The sequence below is a fragment of the Phaethon aethereus genome (genome assembly GCF_964289735.1).
Source record: "Phaethon aethereus genome assembly, chromosome: 15".
Taxonomy (NCBI): domain Eukaryota; kingdom Metazoa; phylum Chordata; class Aves; order Phaethontiformes; family Phaethontidae; genus Phaethon; species Phaethon aethereus.
Genome location: NC_138591.1, coordinates 17270830 through 17294596, shown reverse-complemented (window position 1 = coordinate 17294596; position 23767 = coordinate 17270830). Strand labels below are relative to the sequence as shown.

Here is a 23767-nt window from a genome sequence, read left to right as displayed (position 1 = left end):
GAAAAAAATAAAATCACAGTCCAAAGTATTAAAAGCAATCTAACAATAGGCTTTAATGAAAACAAATTTTTAGAAGACAGTTTTGACATGAATACTACACCAGATTAATAGCTGAATATTAAAACAAATCACACAAAAATTATATTACGAGTATTACTATTTTATCTATAAAAGCCAAATGTTGGGATACCAGGTCGCTGTGAAAGACTAGGAGCACCTCAGATCACACACACAGTCTTATAACACACCCGTGTTTTACTGCAATTGCTCCACGAGCCATTGACTTTGTTGTAGGTCAGCATATCAAAACCCCCCCAAACACTCGGGTACAGGATTTGGTGAGCTCACATCAAGTGACTACGTACCAAATGCAGCAAAGGGAAAAGCTGCAAGGGCTGTTTTACAGGCTAATCAAATTTAAGCCTTAACCAATTAGTTTCTTTCCTGCAACTTAAGCAGGAAAACAGGGAATGCTGAAGGCATTTACCTTTTCCACAGCATGGTATCTCCACAATGGGGGGGGGGGGGAACCAAACCTGCCTAGTTGCTTATTCTTTATTTTACCAGATTTCTGGGAGAAGTCTTTCGTGCTGATCATACTTTTGGCACTCAAGTTTGAGATGGCAAATGTTTGAGAATAAAAGCAAACTGCCTATTTACAGCGATTAACCACAGATGCAAGAAGCTGATCTAGAGCACCTGTAAGAGCTCTGCTGCTTTTCAGAAGGACATATTTAATAACACCAGCCAAAATGAAACCTCAGTTTCTTCCTACTTGTCATTTCACATTAAGTAGGACACTCTCACACTTTCCCTTCTCAATGCTGAACAAATCTGAAGTCCGTACTCCATCTCTAGGCAGAAGGCAGAGGTTTTCCAGAACATGCAATTCAACAACATACAGCAGAGAAAAATCCTTCTCCTACCCTAATCAACTTGATAAAAACCCCTACATCTCCATGCTCACATCATTAGACAGTTACAAACAGTTTAACTATCTTTAAAAGTTATGATGTAAGTTCTAAAGTTAGGAACAATTTAATTATCTTTAGGACCTGCCATGGGACCTCTGAAACCCAAACTATGTAAGCCTTTACTTCAAGTTCATACGTAAGCAGAAGAGGCCAAGATGCCTGTTCAGTATCAGATAGAGCACTTTCACCTGCTATATTCGTTTAACATAACCAAGGCACCTCTGCTGAGGTCTGCAGGCAGCAGAAAGCAAAGGGGACCATCCTTCAGAGGTGGCATGAACTCACCTATCTCGCGTTTCCGCTCATTTGTTGTGCAGTTGTGGAAAAACTCTGTCATTAGACTCTCCAAAGCCCGTAGCGAGGCCTCTTCAGATGCCTGGGAACGACATTTAAAGGAAGAGTTAAAACTAACTTCCACTCGGGATGTCGGTATCATTCGTGTCACAGATGCACCCAAAACCCAACAAAAGCACAAAGTCCAGGTGGAGGGCAAAATAATCCGGAATTTAAACTGTTCATTGGTGTCAAGCAGCAACAATATTTGCCCACTCCAAGGGAAAGCTTTGGATATGAAGGACCATTGGCTCAGCATGAACTAACAAAAACAATACAAGAAGTTTCCTTTTGGTGGCATTTAGTAATTTTAAGTTGGCTTGTCCTTGTCAAATAGTTCTCAAAGACAGCAAGTTCAAATGAAGGTGTTTTCAGATATTTAGAGATAATAAGTACAGTGATAGCACGGGGAGCACGAGCTTTGAGCAGACTCCCAACACCTATTCCTATCTTTGCCTTGGTGCCACACTACCACCTGCATCCCCAAAGGTGCTCAGGAAGCAGCAGCTTAAAAAATTAAGGAATTTCCAGCACTCTGAAAAGCAATATACAATTATTCAGCAATTTGATTGGGGAACATTCCCCATCCCCAAATTTAGCTTTTATTATTGGAATTCATCAGTTACAGCTCAGTGTTTATAAGCCCTAAAAAGAACTACCAGAATTAGTATAGAGCCCTTGCAAGGTCTCTATAGTTGATTTTATTCTAGTCAGAGCTCACGACCGAGCTTAGCCTCCCCAGCTGCACTGCACTTCCCTTATGGTCTAAGCCTGATAATGGATATCCTTAGAAAACAGTACTGCTACGGTACAGACCATGCCCTTAGTCATTCCTCTAATGTTTTCAAAGCATGCTATCAATAATAAATGCATCAAGATTCAAGCCCCAACCTTCCTCCGCATGCAAAGTAAACCATTAAAGAAAACTGAAATTTCTGCTTCGAAAAAATAACATCGGAAACAAAACTCATGACCGGCAGCCTTCTGCAAAGAGACAAGCAAGTGAGACAGCTTGCAGAAACACTACGGACTTCTGCTCATTCCCATTTCCACACGCAGCAGCTTCCCCAAGGACCATGCAGCAGGAGACCCTCCTCGTCCGCCCGGCGTTGGATTAACCCCCCAGGAGAACCAACAACTAAACACAACAGCGTGGGAAGACAAATTCAGCTCTGCTCTCCAAACAACTGGAAATGGATGCTCTGTAGGACACCCTGCGTTTTCAATTACTTAGCAAAGGAATACTGAATTTTATCCTACCTTTCCTCTTCCCCACCCTTTTTTTTTTTTAAAGACCTGCTCTAATAAGCAAGGACTATTTTAGCAAGAAACATTGTTAGTGGGAAATTGGCTTCAAATAACCTACAATCAAATCAAAGCCACTTGGCCAGCTTAAGCAAGATCAAGCACCCATTATCACCTCTTTAATCCGTTTATACATGGTCTCTGCAAACAGTCCCTTGCACTGTAAATTTCCCCTCTTCAGGCACCGAACAGTCTCCTCCTCCTGCCAGTCACCATTTCCCAGATAAGAGCAACACTGTGGATAAGAGCCTCGCTTAAAAAAAAAATGAATATTTGATTAAGTGGAGTCTTAAATGACATTAGGATATAGCCACACTGCCATTTCTATGCGTTTCTTCCTGGGATATTGCACATTGTTCCAAGTTCCTCCCAACTAGATCCAGACAAACAAATCCAACATTTTCATAAATCCCTGCTGTTTGCTTCTCAGCTGCTCAACACGGAGTAAATCTCACCAGCAGCTTCTGATCCCAAACCCCCAAAGAGGAGTTTCCAAACATTGGGCAGATCAATATGATGCAAATTCCTCTGTTGAGAAACACCGTTCTCCCACTCCACCAGCCAAGATCAAGATCGCTTCGATTCATGGAGAAGTGTTAACTCTTCACACAGAGGAATGGCAGGGCTCAATCATTTTTGAATAGTTAGTGCAATCCTTCTTTAGGAAGAGTAGTTAAGTACTTTTTTTTCCAAAAGTCAAGATTTATTTCCTACTTTTGGAAATAAATTGCAGAGTTATTAGAAATCTTGAACATGTCCCCCACTGACTTCAAACTGCCTTGGCACCAAGATTTTGAAGATGACAGAACCTCCTCCTAGGAACACGCTTAATCTTAAGTGTGTCTTAAAACACCACCATCACAATGTTCAACGTGTCAAAAGCAAAAGTGAAAACAGAGGAGACAACGCAAGCATTTTATGTAAAAAGCCCAGGCTGGCCAGAATCCAAGGCCAACTTGGTCAGAAAGAAACAGCATGACCTCTGAGATTGTTTTCCTCTCCTATTTGACTTCTCCCTGCTGTTCCGGAGGTTTGGCCAAAGGAAGGTAGAGTAGCACAAATTGTCCAAAGCAATCAAAACCTAGCCTACGACGGGCTCTGCAAACGGGAGAGCCTCCCAGGTCTTCTCCTGGGTGCTATCTGATGGCCGCAGCAAGTGTACCGCCTTCTAGCTGTTGGCAGGACTTAAAAAAGTAGAGAGCAGCGTTCTGCATTTGCTAATGCCTTTGGATACTCCTCAAGTTAACCCTTCCATGCGCTAATCACCGACCTTTCAAGCAAAGGCTCTGATAAACCGGGTCATTGAGATAATGAGGACACATGCTGTTGGAAGGCTGCAGAGGAAGTTTACTGTACCTGTATCCAGACACCCCAGAAAGTAGCTTATCTAGTGAGGCTATAATAAAAGTAGAGATGTTTGTAGGGCCTGCAGCTGTACCTGCCTAGTATTTCCAGCTGCACCTCAATATTATCACTCATGTTAATATGCGGTTTGCTTTCTTCTAGGGCTCGGTGTTTACTCTGCACTGAAAAAAAGAACAGGAAAGCATCACCAGGGTCTGTGAAGAGACATGCCAACGAATCCTGATACTAAGCAGCAACACAAGGACATTAATGACTGCTTACAGACATTAATGACTGCTTCAGTCCTGCACAGTCAGGACAAGATCCCCAGATTTCCCAAGATCATGACAAACGCCACAGGCAGCCAGAACCAGCAGTACTCAGTTCACCTGGTCTTAAAATTCAGCCATTTGGGTCATACACAAATTTCATGTTAAAAGGTTTTCAAGAAAAGTCATGAAGCCTGGACCATCACTAGCAGAATTTACTACAGACATTCCGGGTAAGGACTGGCATTTGCCTCACCTTCCTGAGGAATTACAAAATATTCAACTATTAAACCAGAAGTACTTCCCACTCATCTTCACAAGTTGTAAAATCTGACCCCTCCACCCCCAAGGTCTCAGGCTACTCAGGGCTGGATCAAACCACCAGGAAATGCTGTTTGCTCTCTTCTGCCAACGATTTCAGGAAAAAAAAAAAATTCTATGAATCCCATTTGCAGAGCGGATAATGTGAGCTTTTTACCACGAAAACCTTTGCAATTCACTAAAAACAGCCAACAACCCAAAGGCTACGGTTGAGCTCTGACCGGCAGGCTGCTGCGGGGAGGATCTCAGCTGCCAGATCCAGCAGATCCTCCAGCCGAAGACGATGCCCTCAGTCACAGCTTGGTTAGGTGAATAAGTTAGTGACACGCGAAAGTAAGCAAGCGGGTCTCAACGCACCGACAGCTACCAATTTCTGCGTTCCACTGGGACATCCATACTTCCACCTAGAAATTGCTTCTGAGATAGCCTCTCAGAGATGCGTCACAGATCATTCTCCCCAAAACAGGTGCAGTTAACTGCTGCTGTGCTACGTTGGGTCTGCGCCGCATGGAGCGGGCAAGCGTTAGCTCTGCCCCAAGTTCCTGGACTTGCCCCATCTGATCTGAGCATGATTTGATATGGATCAAGGTGGGAGAGGGCCACTGTCAAGCCATGTCCTTACCATCCCCATTTTTGCCTCATTAAGTTTGCTAAAGGTGTTTCATTAATGCTTATCAAACTAGAGGCGTGTAGCTGCTTACTCATACCAGTTATCTATGAACTTCAACCTTTAATAGCAGTCTCATACAACCAGAAAAATGACAGATTCACAGCTCAGACTACAGCTTCCTATTTTGACAGAAGTTATGAGATTTGCTAGCAAGAACTTGCACATTCAAAAGACATTCTCCATCCACCAAAGTACCAAAAGAAGGATCTACAAAACGTGGATGTACCAGCTGATTTCAAGGCTATTGTAAAAATTAAAATTTTAAGATGTATGAGGCATTAACTGATTCCTGTTGATTAAGGAAAAAAATATCAATAGCTGCCAACTTACTGCATTTTAGGCCATTCAAACTCCAGTTCACCGCACCTCAATAAAGCTCTAGAGAAGCAAAATCTTTCTACCTTGCTGCTTAAACCAGGACTCCATAAGAAGTTCGGCTTAGCCTGTAGCCGAACTAAAGCATTCGGGTAGGACGAGTTAACTCATCCAACCCTGGCAAATGACAGAGGAATGATCTTTGGATTGCAATTTAGGCATTGCACATTTACTTTAGTAGAAGATACAACACTCATTTTAGCTTGCATATAACCAAAGACAACCCCTCTCCCCCTTTAAAAAAGTACCTGATCATTCTGGAAGATATGAAAGTGCTTTATAAAGCTATTTCAATTTTCTCCAGAAGTGCTTTCATTTAGAGTTCACTTCCTATCTTTTTACTTCATTTTACGTTCTCTAAAGCAATTGTTTCTTCTAGAGGAAAGCTCTTCTCTAATGCTTTGCCATAAAAACACAAGCTGTTAACCTTTCAATGTTCGCTATTAACAGTTCGGTAGAGTATCGATCATACAAATGATGCTCTAAATGCAGCAACTCAGGCTGACGAGGGCTGTAAGAGAAGGGTTATGTCTGTTGATTCTTTTCTAATGTGTTTGGAAATGGCTATCACTCCAAGACAAAAATTAAGGTAATCCCTCTACAAAGCTTTTTTTAATAAGGTGTTAATCGCAGCTGCAACATTACCAATGGGACTTCAACCACCCTTCAGGCAGCACTGGAACACCTTCCTCTGACCCAGAAAAATGGATTTTACAACCACACAAGCTGAACCTGAGAAACACCTCCTTCAGTGGCAGGGTAGGAAAAACACTTGCACCGCTGAACCCCAGAAGCCCTCACCGCAGATCTGAACCCCCCCTGCAACGTCTCTACTCTTTTAAATAAAGAGGACGGGATCTCTCTCGGTTAGGAGCTTGTTATTCACCACCTCTCTGCACTCCATCATGTTTTTCATTCAGACGCCCACTCTTGTTCCATCCCTCCTTCAATACCTGCGCCGCTGAAGCACTTCTCACACTGTATCTAACACCTACCAACCCATAAAGCCTCCCTACACCATATATTGATAGCAAATGTAGATATTTTTCCAGCACAGCCCTGGCCTCCTAATTTTGAGCCTCCTTCTACATCTCCTTCCTACCTGTCACATCTCCTGCCGTCACCAGCGCAAGACACACGCAGCCCAGCACAACTCAGCCTCCTCCTGGTTATCAAGGTTTAGGATTTTATCACGTTTTACCCAGCTTTGCTAAAGTATCAGCTGCATCTACCTGCTTGTGCTCATAACAGGCAGCTCTTGCAGGAGAAGAGGGACTGCAGGACCGCACGCAATGTGAAACCCCGTTGTTTGAAGCGTTCCCAGCAGGAATTGCTAGAATGGCACCAAGAAGCCAGTGCATAGGGTTAAGAAGAGAAAAGAAAAAATCACGCACACAGCACAACGGCAGCTGCTAGTATAAAATAACTCAGCGACGCCCTGCCTTTGCTAGATGACACTGCCCCATCCTCTTCCACCTCAGAGCCTTCTGCTTCCAATTTTGTGCAGTTAATTAATACTGCAGGTAGGCAAATACAAGCCACTACACTTTAGCTGATTAATTTTCTTCCTTCTATTATTTTTTTTTTTTAGCATTATAGATAGTTTTTCAAGAAACTCCGTCGAGGCTAATTTAAAAATACGCATACTTAACACACGTACGCACTAAGGTAGTAATTTACTCATTTAAGAATTACTAGGGTGTCTTTCAGTGCCCCTCCCCGCCCAAGCCCTAACATAACATGATAATGAACACATAAATTCGTAATTACACTCTCAGAAAGACGGCGGGTCATTTCAAGCCTACTTGTGTGGGTCACAAAAGCCTTCCTTTTGTAGCTGTCAGCAAAGCACAGATAGTATCACCAGTTCAGTGAACCCCTGGAACAGCCTTGGGTCACTCGATGCAGTGAAGTTCACGAACGAACCGAAGCGCAGCATTTTTAGCGACAAAAGCAGAATTATGAAGTGTTTTAAAATGAGTTGTACAACACCCAACACATCCCCTAGAAAGGAGGAACGCATGCTACCAAGAGGCCGAGCTGTGCACCTCAAAGGCAGTGCCACTTACTACATTTAATCATCTCCAACCAATGATTTTAGAAGTCGGTGGGGTTTCACGCTTGCTCCCAGGGTCTCCTTACCAGTATAACTCATGCAGAAGACTTAAATCAGGAGATAGCACACAGACCCTGGTACATACGTGCTCCCTGGCAGTACACTGCTGATGGTATCAAGACACAGCTCAGCCTTTATTCTCAGTTTCCTTGTTGCATTTCAGAGATGTTTTTGTGGTTTGATGAACCGAAACTAGACTCGGCTTCACTCTGTGCTCTGAGAACAGTTCAGGCTCCTGGTGCTGTATCAAGAGATCTCCTGGCTGGGGAATACAACCTGCTTATCTGGTTCCTTCGTTTCAAGAGCCACAACATTGGCAGTTCACTAATGAGATGTAGATTTTGCAAACTCATTTCTGCTATACCACAATTTTGGGGAAAAAAAAAATCTACTCTCTAAGTCATGAATTCTTGTTCTACCTCAAGGCAATCGGTAGAGGAATAAAAGCACTACACTACTCTCCATCACCCCACTGCGATGAAGCTGATGTCCAGCACCGGAGCTGCTCAAGGCACTTCTGCCTGTACAACTCATCACTTTAGGAACCCTAGACTGCACCTCAGGAATCAATTTATTTTATTTAAACATCAACTAAGGACTACAGATTACCGCAGGCTGAACGCTACTGCATGGAACAGGCTATGGAGAGCCAGTGGTGATAATCTGATTTCTCAAACAGGATAAAGAGATCATCTTACCTGTAAACATTGCCAGCTACACAAATAATCAGGCACTTCTTTGAATACCTAAGGGATCTTATTTCTTAAATCTTCTTGTACAGCCAGGTTCAGTTAACCAGGCTTCAGATTTTAAGGTTGAAATTTGACTAACAGGCTCAAGTGTCCAAGTCCGATTCTTTCTAAACCGGTAACACTTAACGGACACAATCAAGTCCAGCGGCCAGCATGTCCTCCACCGAGCATTTCACATTTGCTTTGCTGTTTACAAAAGATGCTCATTACATGGAAACACAGCCAGCCTAGCACATTTAAACTCAACACCTAGAAACTTTCTTAGAAACCCACCGAAGGAATAAAATAATCATAGCAAGCTGGCACAAGCAAAGTAAGATAGAGACACAGCGCTGTTTCAAGCCACGCTCTTGCTGAGGACAAGCTCACGAACAATTTACAGGTCCCTGCCACCCGGGGAAGGTGGGCTGGTCACGTGCCGATGCCTTGCCAATTGATTTATTGCGGTTTAGCTGCTGCAAAAAGCAACACATTACTTCCCCCAACAAGTAGTTGCTAAAATAATGACATAGGGCAGAGAAGTGCAGCAGTATTCAAAGCAGACTACTCGACATCGATATTCGGCACCATCCGACTGCATATCACTATAGTGCAGTGGGCCCAGGTGGCACCAGACTCACTTCTTGGGCTTATGACTTAAATTTGACGATCCAGCTACAGTCATCAGACGTTCCTCGCTGCACACTCGGCTCAGAGTTCTCAGCTGCTGTCCATCACTTTTTAAGCCACCACCGGTAACAGATTTTCTGTTTGGGTGTTATCAGAAAAAAAAACAAGCCATAAAGTCACAGCATGCTCTTCAGATGGACACCGACCAAGGCTGATCATCTGCCAAGGGTGGTCAGGTGGGCATGTGCCACTTTCCAGATGCTAAAATACTGCAAGGTGACTCCGGTTCTCTCCCAGAGTACAGAAGTAACTTAAACTCTTCCAGTGAAGTCTAGAAATTCTAAAGAGAATAGTTTTGCACTCTCGGTGTTTGGGTCCACCTTTTCGTTTGCTGGGTTCCCTGGGATGTGCCACACTTCAAAGGAGCCTGCGACACCTTGGAGGGAGACTCTGTCCTTTCTTGTAAGGCAATGCTCGGGCAGGAAGTCCTGGACCACAGTCACAGGGTACAAGTCACTTCCCTTTTCTCCGCATGAGCAAATCTAGGCTTGCACAAACAGGATCCCAGGGCTGGCCCAAACAAATGCATGCCATTCAACACATTTTGAGGTAACACCTCCCCTGCCATTTTAGGTGAAATAACCTGAGTTTTAAAAAGGTAGAGGGCCATAGGCCATACTATTTTGGACACAAATCTGTTGGGGGGTGGGGAAGGTATTTGTTGAGGGAATCACAGAATCACTAAGGTTGGAAAAGACCTTTAAGATCATCAAGTCCAACCATCAACCCAACACCACCATGCCCACCAAACCATGTCCCAAAGTGTCATGTCCACACATTTTTTTGAATGCTTCCAGTGATAGTGACTCCACCACCTCCCTGGGCAGCCTGTTCCAATGTTTGATCACGGTCTCAATAAACCTCCCCTGGCACAACTTGAGGCCATTTCCTCTCATTCCATCGCTCGTTACTTGGGAGAAGAGACCAACCCCCACCTCACCACAACCCCCTTTCAGGTAGTTGTAGAGAGCGATGAGGGCTCCCCTCAGCCTCCTCTTCTCCAGCCTGAACACCCCCAGTTCCCTCAGCTGCTCCTCATCAGACTTGTGCTCCAGACCCCTCCCCAGCTCCGTTGCCCTTCTCTGGACACGCTCCAGCACCTCAACGTCCTTCTTGTAGTGAGGGGCCCAACACTGAACACAGGATTCGAGGTGCAGCCTCACCAGTGCCAAGTCCAGGGGCACGATCCCTGCCCTGCTCCTGCTGGCCACACTAGTGCTCATACAGGCCAGGACGCTGTTGGCCTTCTTGGCCACCTGGGCACACTGCCGGCTCATGTTCAGCCGGCTGTCAACCAGCACCCCCAGGTCCCTTTCCGCCGGGCAGCTCTCCAGCCACTCCTCCCCAAGCCTGTAGCGTTGCAGCGGGTTGTTGTGACCCAAGCGCAGGACCCAGCACTTGGCCTTACTAAACCTCATACAGTTGGCCTCTGCCCATCGATCCAGCCTGTCCAGATCCCTCTGCAGAGCCCTCCTGCCCTCCAGCAGATCAACACTCCCACCCAACTTGGTGTCATCTGCAAACTTACCGAGGGACCACTCGATCCCCTCATCCAGATCATCTATAAAGATATTCAATAAAGACCGGCCCCAGAACTGAGCCCTCGGGAACAGCACTTGTGACCGGCCGCCAGCCGGATTTAACTCCGTTCACCACAACTCTCTGGGCTCAGCCATCCAGCCAGTTTTTACCCAGTGAAGAGTAAACCTGTCTAAGCCACAAGCCGCCAGTTTCTCCAGGAGAATGCTGTGGGAGACAGAATAAAAAGCTCCTTATAAAAATAAAAAGGTGTTAAGAAAAATGTTTGCATCTCCTTACTGAAATGATCCAGAACAATCAACAGATGAGCAGCAGCACGTAAAAGGAACGTTAACTTTTTAGTTGAAGTCGGTTTTAAAAAAAACCACACCTATCTTCAAGTTTTAACTGAGTCTTCCTGCAAAGAACACTATTCTTGCTCATACAGATGGATATTTGACACTTAAAAAATGCTAAAAAGCTTGCTCCGCACGACTTGTTCAAATGTGGCAGCTCCTTTGACCCGAGTAGAGCCTAGAAAAAAGATGCATAAGTGATAGGAGTCTTAAACCTGGCATGCTTGCATATCAGCACTAAGCCATCCAAGATGCATTAAGAGATTTTAAAAACACTGCCCAAATACTTCACTGTCTGCAAAGCAGCAAATAAACCCTTATTTATCTCAGCCTGCAGACAACTCACAATAACACCTGGACAAACACACTCTGAATCGCAGTTGTTTGCAATCCTAACTTAAGGAGCCTCTGAAAGTATGCACATATGCAGAGATGGAAATGGAAAGCACTAGGACAAGCAAAAAAGAAAGCGAATGTAAGAAGAAAACAATTATTCAGCGTATTTCTTAAAGTGGCACCTCTATCAGATGCAGCTCCATTTGCAGAAAGGCAAACCCCTGCTCAGATTTTAGCTGCACTGACACATCCAAACTGCTCATTTTCCAGGTGGTTTTCCAATATCTACTTTTGCCTGGCAGGATTAAGCCCATTACCTTGGAGAAAAACTCTCTCAACACCAGACTACACAAAGTGACATCAATGGAAGGTTTATGGTAAAGAAAATCTGAGACAAGGATTATACCTTATCCAATATACTACACCAGCCAGACATGATTTCCAAGCAGGTATGATTACACTACACAAAAATACAGTATTTTAAAACCCTCACCCCTTGTCAAAGAGGAAAAAAAAAAATCGATTCTGATATTGCAAGTTTAATTCCTGGCAAGAGCATTAAAACTTGCGCTGGGCATTTAAGAGTGTCTAATGAAACCATCATGGATAGGAATATCTCTGCAAGACTTTTATTTTAATTTTAAATGTTTCCAAAGAACAGCACATGCAGGAAGAACATCTAGTCCACTTAAAGAAAAACAAGATGTTGATACCTGCAATGCTTTTGCACGTTGGGGTGTTTCACAGCAGCAGTCTGCTTCTCACCCTTGCATCTTCTGCAGCGCTGGGGCAACCTTCACATGCATCCTCCAGGGAAAGTCGCAGGGCCGGGGGGCTCCGACAGCCCAACACAGGGCTATCTGGCCCAGGACCGGGGGGCTCCATTAGGCCAACACACAACTAGACTTTGGTCAACACACAACTAGACTTTGGTCAACCCAACCCACTTCATCAGGCACCAGCAGGCAACAAGAAGCAGCAGCTGAAACTTTGCTGCAAGCTGCTGCAAAGCAGCTTTCTCCTCCTTCACCTTTCCCCCATCGTAAACTATTTCTCCTGGTCTCCTGGCAGGAGCAGAGGAGCTGCTGGTGCAGCCCTCTGACACGGACGGGATCACAACAGCCTTGCTGCCGAGCACTTGCCTCACACTTGCACAGCACACATACGCTATGGGTCGCATTGTCCTTCCCCCCCCATGTTTGCAAAAGGAAAGCCAAGGACTTGCAGAAAATTCAATCTTCTCTCCATAAGCAAAGGAACTGGGCAATGGTTTGGGGGGGAACGACCAAATCTAACCACTACAGAGTAGTTCTCTCTACTGCATCCCTTCCAGACCTCGATTTAAACACACTGTTCTTCGATGCCAGCTACTACTCCAGGAAAACAACCACTGAGATAAACTTTAGTGGAAGTAACCGCCCTCAAGCCCAAAGAAAAGGACTAGGGGTATTGCAATGCAGCAGAAATCTGTTCTCTGTTCTGGTTTTACCCATTGAAGCAGGAGAGAATCAACCAAGAACAGCACAGATTATTTTCCAGACAAAATTATCTCTTGAAAGGGGAAAAAAACCCCCACTCTTTCTTCTAGAAGGCTGCATCCCCTGCATTCAGTGCTGACTTTGGCATCCTGACAAGCCAGTATACAAAACAGATGAGTACGCTCCTTTCTCAAAAGAGGGGACAAAAAGGAATCATGACAATCCCTCTCGGGAAGAAATCCATGCTGCAATTAAAGTCGTAATAAAATATTAAGTTAAACTGCTAAAAATACACACAGACTTGCAGACCCAGCCACAAACTTGGAGACGGTGAAACGAATAAAAGATAATTTGGAACATGAATGCGAAGTGCTGGGAAACAGTAAAAGAAATGTAATTCTGGGCACGGTCTCCATAAGAGAGCGATCAGGGAAGATTAGGGGGAAAAAATTAAGGAATTTGTGATGTTGCTAGAGGAGCCTGAAAACACTTCAGGTGGAGTGAAAGCTTCCTATCCTGCTTGTAAATAGAAAACAGAAAACTAGATAAAGAAAGCAGTAAAAGACACGTGCGTGTAGGGGGGTACAGTTGGTAAGAAGTTGCTTCACCGCAGAAACACCTTTGACAAACATTAGGTGCTCCTGAGCCCGGGCTCAGAGGAGCTGCACTGTTCCCGACCTTCCAGAGGACAGAGGCTCTCACCAGAGGACCCACTCCGTTTCTGACCACAGAAAGAAACCCCAGGGGCTGCCTGGATGAGTAAGCAACTTCTTGAACATCATATCAGTAGGGGAAAAAGCCAATTGCTACACACTTTACCTCTATAAAAGGTATTCTAAGCATTTTTTTTTTGACAAAACAAAGCTGGCAAACACCTTATCTTTTTCCTCCAAAAGTAGAAGATTGCCATGCTAACACCTGGCATACAGCAGTGACCAGAATACAAATACAGTTCCTAACAGGAAATATCTTGACTAAAGGTATTTGACTATCTTGACAAAATATCTATTATCATGATTGATAAAGGATAATGATTTGGAAGGACTTTAGGACACATTATTCTAACCAGCCAGCTATCAAGTCTATACACAGGAAAGCTATTTTTTTTTTAAATTTTGCATGTATCAAACATCCATTAAGAAATACAACAATAATAATAGCAGCAGCTCCTTCTTCCTGATCTAAATGGCAACACCTAATAAATCACAGAATCACTAGGTTGGAAAGGACCTTCAAGATCATCAAGTCCAACCATTAATCCAGCGCCACCATGTCCCCTAAACCATGTCCTGAAGCGCCACATCCACACGTTTTTTGAACACTTCCAGGGATGGCGACTCCACCACCTCCCTGGGCAGACTGTTCCAATGCCTGACCACCCTCTCAGTGAAGAAATTTTTCCTAATATCCAATCTAAACCTCCCCTGGCGCAACTTGAGGCCATTTCCTCTTGTCCTATCACTAGTTACTTGGGAGAAGAGACCAACACCCTCATCGCCACAACCCCCTTTCAGGTAGTTGTAGAGAGCGATGAGGGCTCCCCTCAGCCTCCTCTTCTCCAGACTGAACAACCCCAGTTCCCTCAGCCACTCCTCATAAGACTTGTGCTCCAGACCCCTCACCAGCTCCGTTGCCCTTCTCTGGACACGCTCCAGCACCTCAAAGCGTACAAATAAAGTACATTAAAATAACCAAACAGAACGGAAATTCCTCGGAGCTTTTAGGTATCCGCACACTGAGCCATCTCTTTGCACCGCCGAATCCCACTGCATGAGCTTAGCAATACATGGCAGGTTTTAATGCTTTTCTACTAAAATAATCCCAACAACCAACACTCATGTATCAGCGGATTGCCGTGATCATCATCTAGCAGAAAGAGGCTTTTCAAGCTACTTTAGCAGAACTTGAGGCTCAAGAATTTCGCCTTAATACCTTTTAGTCCATCTGGAGACGGCGCAGCCTACGTTTAGCTACCCAGGTCTTTGAAATATGCCATATGTACTGCATATTATGTATAACCACTCCGCTAAATTAGCCCTTTTCTTCAGAGAAAAAGCTCTCCTCCTGCGAGAAGCGTCCTTAACGGCCAGGCTTGGGACCAGCTTTCCTGCTAGAAACTCAGTTCTGATTCCCTTTTCCCCTAACTCTGCCAAAAGGGATGCCCGGGTTCAGCCTCCACCCAGGACCGCCGCCGGCAGACGCTACTGCCGAGGGTGCCACGGCCGGCAGCGCTGCCCACCCGGCCGCGCACGACACCGTGCTGCGCTCTGCAGCTACGCGGGCTTTGTTGCAGAACTAGTAAATGCGTGAAACAGCTCCTCAGCATTAAGTTGCAGCTCCTGTTCCACGATTTCATAGAGTGGGGAAAATAAAGGGGCACAGAAAGTTACATGACTTGAAGGCCAAAAAAGGAAGCCAGATGTCAGAGCCGAGGCTAGAACTTCAAAGTTCCCATTCTCTTGTTTCTCTACCCAGTAGTGAGTCAGAATGGCTTTAAAAAGGGTTTATTTTTATTTTCAAAGGATGTACTTTAAGGGGATATACAGAAAGCTGACAGAACTTCAGGTTATTACACCACAGCGATCTAGTTCTGATGCTGCACATCAGCCGGCAATGCCAGAGCCTGGGCGAGGGGACGACACCCTCCAGCTCCCTCTCGGTCTCAAAACCTCCCCGTCAAGCGGAGGCCACTGCGCCATGCGCGAGTGCTTCCTGCCTGCCCTGCCCGTCACAGCGTGGGCAGCACGCTCAGCTTCACCACCTTCTTCTCCATCTTTTGTGATGGCAAGACATCCCCACAGTTCACCCGCTTCAGGACCAGCGGCAGCCCAAACGTGATTTAAGCGTCTCTAGCATGACGGGACAGCCAGGCAGAGGGTTCAGAGTGCCAGAGTAGCCTACGGTTCACCAGCAATACCTGGCTAGATACGCTGCAGTCCAGACATACTCGATTTCTTCGCAAATGGAAGGCTTAAACCATCGTTAGGTCCACAAGGGAAGCTTTAAGCACAAGAAAATGACAGCACTTGCTGCTTTAAAAAAAAGGAAGGTGGTAATAGGGTCTATAAAATAAAAGCTAGGATGCTGCTGGGGAAAACTTAGTAAGATTCAAGCTACTCATGCCCACTGCCTACTTCCATTTTTGCAAGCTGTATTTTCTTCACACAGAGCAGGGACACCAGCTTCTTTGGACCTGCCGCTGCTACTTCTGTTGTCTGCTTTCCCCTTTGCTACACGTTTATGAGGCCTAGTGATGACCTGAAAGAAGAGCGGCTCATTTTGTAACTAATGCCAACGTGTTTGAGAAGCCGGTTCGCAGCTCGCTGACTGAAGGGCTGGCTTCATCTTTAAGCCTGCCATGTAACACAACAGCATCTGCTGGAAGAAGTCCCTTTTCCTAAGCTGCTGTTCTAGTTGCTAGTAGGATGCAAATCCCAGATAACTGAAGAATACATTCGCGAGGAGGTAATCACCTGACTTCCAACCTCGCATGGGAGTTACGGATGCACGTGCCAGGTGACTGATAGGGCTCAGGAGATCATAACTGAGCTCTGACGGCTTCAGAGGTGGTTCACCTTTGCTAGCAGAAGCAGAAAGAAGGTGAAAGGATGAGTGATGAGACACATGCGTAGCTTATTTGATGCAAAACACAAATGCATTCACGGACTGGTTCCACAAACAATATTTATTTTGAAGGCATACACTAAAATACTCTAAAAGTTGACTAGGAAACCAGATTAATACTTTCTGCTCTATTAAAGAAAATCTTGAAGAGCATGTAAGTTGGAGATAGTTACTCTGCATTTAGAGGTTAACCTGACTCCACAGAAATCCACTTGACAAGTCTGTATTGTACAATACTCTATTTTCGCTACAAAGATACCACGACACCATCGCCATTGACACATCTTTTTCACAGAAAGCCACAAACTGGGTCCTGTACAAGAACTGCAGACGTGCAATGTGCATTAATAGTCTGACATGCCACAAGCATGTAATAACCAGCACACATGGTACAACGAGCAGAAAGCTTGACGCAGCAGGGCTGCTCTTTACAAATACCTCGGAAAGCAAAAGAATGATTCAAGCTTCCTGTGAAACTAAATAGCTTTTTAATGGTGGCTTAAGATTTCTGAGCCATTAGTAGCATCTAAGCACCTGTTTTATGACACACGCACAGTTTCTGAGCACATTGCGCATCACTGGCTTCCCCTCTTTCTAACTTTACAATATATTGTTCTCATCATTCCTTCCCAGCTAATTAAGCTATAACTCATTACTGCTCCCAGGCTTACACCCTTCAGGAAACACTCAATTCAACTTCAACTAATAAAATCTAGGTTCTACTGTATTTTGATCTACAGATCAAAAATCTGTATTTTTGACAGCAGACTTTAATTACGTTTTATTTGTTCGCAGTATGCCTTACAGCATCTCCACGCTTTTCCAACTGTTTCCAGGAAGGAGAGTACACTAGCAACAGAACATGCCCATCTGTAAGCTCCAAGGAAATGGGAACAGAAGGAAAATCTTGCAGAGTAGTCACATGATGAGTTACAGCAGTAAATTCTGCAGTATTGCCTGATGACTGCTCCTCAACTTCCAGCTTGTAGCTCAACCAAATATTGGATGTTCAAGGGAAAAACCAAAACAAGGGGTAATCCAGGAAGCTAAACGTGTGTATCGATCTGAAGGCAAGAGAAGAACTAAGAAGGCCTTTTGCTACCTGCAATTATTAGCACTCACCTCTTAACCGCAAAACTCTGCAACCCTGTTCCACATGCAGAGCTACGGTTTGTTATATACGTTTGTTTGTCTGACTGGTCTACTGACTTCTCCAAACTCAACCCTAGTATTTATTCATCTTGAAACAGGGGTAATCGCTAAAAAGGTCACCCTTTGTTCTAGCTTTGGCTGCAGCTAAATTCAGGAAGAACCGGGAAATTTGGCAGACAAGTCAGGAGCCTATCCTGAGCGGGCTTGATCCAACTGATCAAGCATGCACGCAGACCCAGTAGAGGCAGGCTGCTACTTGTATTTATCGAAGGGACCATATCCCCCCTCCAGCAGGCACTGTATGGAGTAGCAAAGCCTCTCAAATGGACTAATGAAATTCAACTTAAACAGGCTGCAGAGAGCAAGGTTTCAATCAACAAGCAATAGCGTACCAGGAACAGACCAAGCAATGTGCAGATGTGATTATTTTGGCTCTCTTGGGTGAACAGATTCACAACTGCAAACCAAGACCCCAACTTCCTGAAGAAAAGAGGTGCAAGGCCTAAGCCTACCTAAGACAGCTTAAGCTAGAAAGTGGTTGAAAACGAGATCAGTAACTACTGCCTTTGCCCAGTGGGACTCTCTGAGCGAGACAGGACAAGAGGCAGATTTCCATGAGCGGATCCAGGGCTGCCAAACACATCTCTCTACTTACTGATCAACTGCATGTTTGTGGCTTCCCTTTGTCAACCCAATAAATTTGGGGATATAAGGGTTCCCTGCAGGTAGAACAAGGGAAAAAATAAGAACAGCAGTTGTTAATTAGCACACCATTGCCAGCGCTTGTACGGCAATAGTAACATCACGATCCCCTAGAGACAGATTTCCACCCACCAGCCCTGCGAGCCTGACTGTGCGCACACCCAGTGGATTAAAGATGTCTTCTCTTGCTTCTGATCAAGAAAAAAAAAAAACACCTGTGCAAATCAAAGCATGCCATATCTCAGCTCTGTATCTCTCGGCAGGATTGCACGTAGCTGCGACTGCCGCTGCTGGAAGGCGGCTGAAGACCAGTATCTACAGCAGAATTAAGTAACCCTCTGCACAGAGAGGAACCCACGTCATTTCTGCAGCTTATCCGAGGCTAAATTGGAGGCGAACAGGGCAAGTCCCCGGCTGGCACTGGGAAAGACCTGTGATTCCCAACACCCTCTGGCACAAACACTCCCAGGAAGAATTTCTGCCTTCACGGCTTTCTACAACGTGTTACCGCGGCGGCTCTGGGGCTGAAGGCCGCCCTTAACACCCGCGGCCCCGGCCGCGAGGCTTGCCCCGGCAAGTGCCCGCAGCAGGCCCCGGGCCGCCCGGACCCCGAGCTGGGGGCAGGCCCTGAGGGCTGGCTGGCCCGGGACAGGCCGCAGGCCCCGCCGGAACGCAGCGGAGGTCCCCACCACCACCTCCCCTCCCCGGGGGGGGCTCCGCGGCGGCCCCGCTCCCCGCCCGCACTCACCATGGCTGCCGGCGGCTCCCGCGGGGCGGCTCTAGGCAGGGCGCCGCGCTCCGCTCATGTCATGGCCGGCGGCTGCCGGCGGCGGGGCCTCCCCGCCCATGCACCGGCGAGCCCCCGCCGGCCGCAGAGCCCCAGGCACCGCAGGCGGCCCCCCGCCCGGAAAGCCGCAGCCGCTGCTGCCGTCTCCCAGCCCCCGGGCCTCCCTCGGCCGGCGGGGACGGGCAGTCCCGGGGCGCTGGGAAGTGCCGCCGGAGGGCAGGCCCGCGCGGGCGGGGAGAGCGCGGCGCTCGCCGGCGGACGGGACGAGATGGGACGGGAGCGCGGCCCGGCGCGGCGTCTGTCGGTGCGGCCGGTGGCTACGCCAGGCGCATCCTGCCGCGCACCGGAGAGGCGGCTCTGCCGGCCCCGCCCCGCCCTCCCGCCGGAAGCGGTTGCCGGACCCCCGCGGCCAATCGCGGCCGAGGCGGTGTCGCCCGCACATGCGCATCTTGCCGCGGCACGCCACCGGCCGCCATCTTGGAGAAGGGCGCGGTGCCTCGCGGTGCGGGGCGGGGGGGGCGGGCAGGGAGGGAAGGTGCACGCCCGGAGGTGCGCCTCGCCCCGCCCCGGCGCTGCTGCGCATGCGCGGAAGGCCCTTCCCGCCTGGCAGGAAGCGGCGGTCGGCGTGGTCCGTGTGCCCGCCCTGTGCCCGCGCGTGTCGGGGGGACCCTGGGGGCGGGGCCCCGTTTGTACACGCCTCCCGAAGGCGGGGCTTAGGCGCGCCCAGGTGTCAGCCGCCGGCTACGGGAGAAGGCAACGTTGCCTGGCAACGCGGTGGGGCAGCCGCGGGCCCGGGCCTGGGCCTGGGCCTTGGCCCCTAGCCCGACCCTCGGGAGCGCCTGTGCTGCCTCCCGGCTCCTCCCGACGTCCCAAGAGACTTACAGATGTACGAGGACGCTGCGTGTGTTTACTGGCTTCGTGCCGGTATAACTAATCAATAACAACGAACTGGGGCAGGGGGGGAGCGCCCAACCCTGCAAGTCCTGGTCAGCAACAATAACGAAGCTACATGGCGTAGAAACCCGTTCCTAAACACCTAGTCCCATCCGCCAGTTTCAACTCAACCTGGGGCTCTTTGTGGCCCTCGGTTTTCCGCTGGCTGATGTGGCGGGGAGAGAAGGCGTTAATGGAGCGATCCAGAGAGATTCCTTACAAAAAGGAAATGCAGCCCCTAACTACTGCCTGCCAAAATCAAAGAGCCGGCACCAACCGGAGGCCCAAAACAATGAAGTTAATACAGATTAAAATATTTCTTACAGTTCCCAAACTCTCCTGTGGCATTCGCTGTTACAAGAGATCGCAGAAACCAGCCGCTTAATAGGCTTTAGAGGGGACAATATACATACGGGGATATTGCAAATGCTTGCAGTTGCATTAGAGGATTAAACAAAACAAGAGAAGGAGGAAAATAAACCCTCCGTGGGACTGTGACTAACCACGAGGCTCAGCAAGATTATGGTTGAGCAGTCCCGTGTCTCTTCCACGGCAGATTTTCTTCCACTTCCACGCTTTCAGCAGACAGCTGACTCCACGGGGCCCCATCCTGCTCACCCTGGTCAGCCTTTCCCTCTGGGTGGAAATGCCCTTCGTGGGCCACGCAGGCTGATAAAAACTCACCAAGAAGGAGATGTGCAGCTTGCAGCCGAGCAGACGCACAGGAGATAACGTCCGTTTGCTGCCACGTGCAGAGGAATTACCGTATGCACCCCCAGGCAGAACACCGTCTCCAAAACCTACCTCTCCAACATCTCCCAACCCCCCCCCAGCACCTCCAGAACCTCTCCAGCAACTCGAAAACACCTCCTACACCTCCCAAACCCCTCTAACACCTCCCGAACCTCTCCAACACCTCCCAAACCTCTCCAACACCTCCAGAACCTCTCCAACACCTCCCAAACCCCTCCAACACCTCCAGAACTTCTCCAACACCTCCCAAACCCCTCCAACACCTCCAGAACCTCTCCAGTCCTCCAAAACACCCTCTCCAAAACCTCTCCAACATCTCCAGAACCTCTCCAATATTTCCAACACTTCCAAAACTCCTCTGATGCCTCCAAAACCCCCCTGACACCTCTAAAACCCCTCCCAACACCTCCAAGATCTCCTCAACATCTCCAAAACCTCCCCAACCTTTCCAAAACCTCCCCAACACCTCCAAAACCCCCCTGAGACCTCCAAAACCCCTCCAACATCTCCAAAACCCGCCCAAACACCTCCAAAATCTCCTCAACATCTCCAAAACCTCCCCAACCTTTCCAAAACCCCTCTGACATCTCCAAGACCCCTCCAACATCTCCAACCCCCCCAACACCTCCAAGATCTCCTCAACATCTCCAAAACCTCCCCAACCTTTCCAAAACCTCCCCAACACCTCCAAACCCCCCCTGACACCTCCAAAACCCCTCCAACATCTCCAAAACCCACCCAAACACCTCCAAAATCTCCTCAACATCTCCAAAACCTCCCCAACCTTTCCAAAACCTCCCCAGCACCTCCAAAAACCCTCCGACACCTCCAAAGCGCCAGGCTGAGCCACGCTACGTGCCATGCCCACCAGTGTGTTTAAACAGAGGCTGGGGCTGCCTTGAGACACCACCTCCACGATGGTTACATCAAGACATTGCAGCTACGCTGGCAGAGGGCAGGTTACCATGGTGACTATTAAAAGGATAATCTTATTATCGCCATTTGTTATTCCAACGGAGCTGTTTGTTGACACGTGCTCCGAGGTGCACATTGCCGGCCGGGGAAGACCAGCTGCTGGACACGGATCTGCTGAGCCACGCACACCTTGCCTCCAAAGCCCTGGAGACCCGCTCCTTCCATCGCTGTGTTTTTCGGGGCCGTTTTATTTTGGTTCCCCAAAAAAGATGCGGCTCCAGCTCCCTGGGGCAGGAGGGATCTGGCATGCTGCAGGCACAGCGCAAGCTGGTGGGGACCAAAAAACCAGAAGAGAAACCTTCCACCAAACTGCTGGATCCTTTCAGGGAGCTTTTTCTCCTCTATTCTTATTTCCCCTGCAAAAACCAAGGGGGTGCAACACCTTTTAGCCCGGGATTTGGGGCTGACGGTGAGCTCTGGGCTTCGTCCCTGCTTTAGAAACATCTGCCCCAAGGCAAAGGAAGGCGTCCTCGTGCCTCGCACTGCTGCGGAAATAACGGGTCCAACACAGCCCCGGTTGGGGCCTCGGGGTGGTATTGAGCCGGGAGAAAACGGGGTGTGAGGACCGCGGCTGCCGCCAGCGTCACTGGAGCATGAGGAGAAGCGTGTCCGGGAGCGCCAGACCCCAGGCCTCCTTCATCGCGTTTCTGGGGCTCTGCCCATTGCTGGATGGGCCGCTTGTTAAAGACGATAAAAAGTCACCCTAACGACGGACTGTCTGCAGCCCTTATGTTCTAATTCAGGGCTCCTCCATCTTTGCTAAAGAGGGAGGCAGCAAGGCTCAGACTAAGCCTGAATCAGCCCCAAGGTGGGAGAAGCCATCAAACTTGTCTTTTTTCTTTCTTTTTTTTTTTAATTTTTGTAACTTCATATTTTAAAAAAAAAGGAAGAAAGGGAAATACCATGGAGCTGAACGGCTGCATTGGGAGACCAAGGGAACCGAATTTATGCAAATCATTCGTTACTGCTGTTGTAAACACGCACAGAAATGCACTGGGACATGATTTGGCTCCTTCTTATCAAAGCCTCCAGCACAGCTCCAGCCTTGATTCCAGCCCGTTCGATCACATGCTCAAATATTCACCACATTTAATTGCTTTACTCCAGTTTTGCAGAGTTTGGGTTTCACCTCCAGGGTTAGTCTGAGCCTAACGCCAACCCAGCAGCTGTCTACTCTTCGCTTCGCATCCAGCCGCGTATCTGTTTCCGTCTCCTCTTACTGTTCCTACCACAAACTGAGCTGTACCTCATTCCAAATGCGACGTACAAATGAGCGTCTCACCACCCTGCCATCGAGTGTAAAGTTACGCGATGAAAGGGGTTAAATCATATTTTACAAGCACAGTAAAGCAACTTTGAAATGCCAGGGAAAGTTTTGTGCAGCAAACCCCAACCACTCCCTGCGTCTCCCAAGTGGCTCGGCAATAAGTTTGCTTATTTAGCAAGATATAAAAAAATACAGCAGGTAAAGGCCCTGAGTACAAATATCTGTGGAAAGTAGAGATGCGTGTAATGAATTTAAAAAACGCCACTGCAGCAAAGGGAAGGGGAGCTCCCGAGATGCCTCTCCCCAGCATGGGTGTCCTTCCTCCGCCGACTGCCATCGCTCGGTGCCGGGTGCAGGCACCCATCGCCCGGCGTTCCAGGGGAGGAGGGCGATCAGCCGGGGCTGTCATCCAACACCGACCCGCATCCCTGTGCTGGGCAGCCCCATCGGGACCGTCCGCCCCGGCCAGGGTGGGCAGGGGTCTTCTTGTGACCACCGCAGCTCCTGGCCAGGTCCTCCTGCCTCCAGTCCTGCTCTGCTCCGCACCCTGCTGGGATTCAGCTGGGATTATTGGGGTTCTCGGGCGCTGTGTTTTCGGCACGCTGATTATATCGCTGGGAATGGCTTCCCCATTCCCGTTGAAGGGCAGCTGCTTTAGGCTGGGATGAAACAAGCCCACAGGACCTGGGGTCTGAGACACGACACAATGGGAGGTCCCCACAACCATGCTGCAGACAGGCCTTGCGGGTCCAGCGTTT

At 48.0% G+C, this 23767-nt stretch overlaps 1 protein-coding gene across 1 annotated transcript in view; it reads right to left on the bottom strand.

Moving 5' to 3' along the window:
- The window catches only part of XPO6 (exportin 6), a 57395-nt gene extending 38244 nt beyond the window's left edge, over positions 1-19151 (bottom strand). The window contains exons 1-2 of the mRNA XM_082006593.1: positions 19043-19151; positions 1260-1350 (exon numbers count right to left, since the gene is read on the bottom strand). Of these exons, the coding sequence (XP_081862719.1) occupies positions 1260-1350; positions 19043-19045 (94 nt within the window). The 5' untranslated portion in view covers positions 19046-19151. The remainder of the gene's footprint in view (positions 1-1259; positions 1351-19042) is intronic.
- Between the last annotated feature and the right edge of the window lie 4616 nt (positions 19152-23767).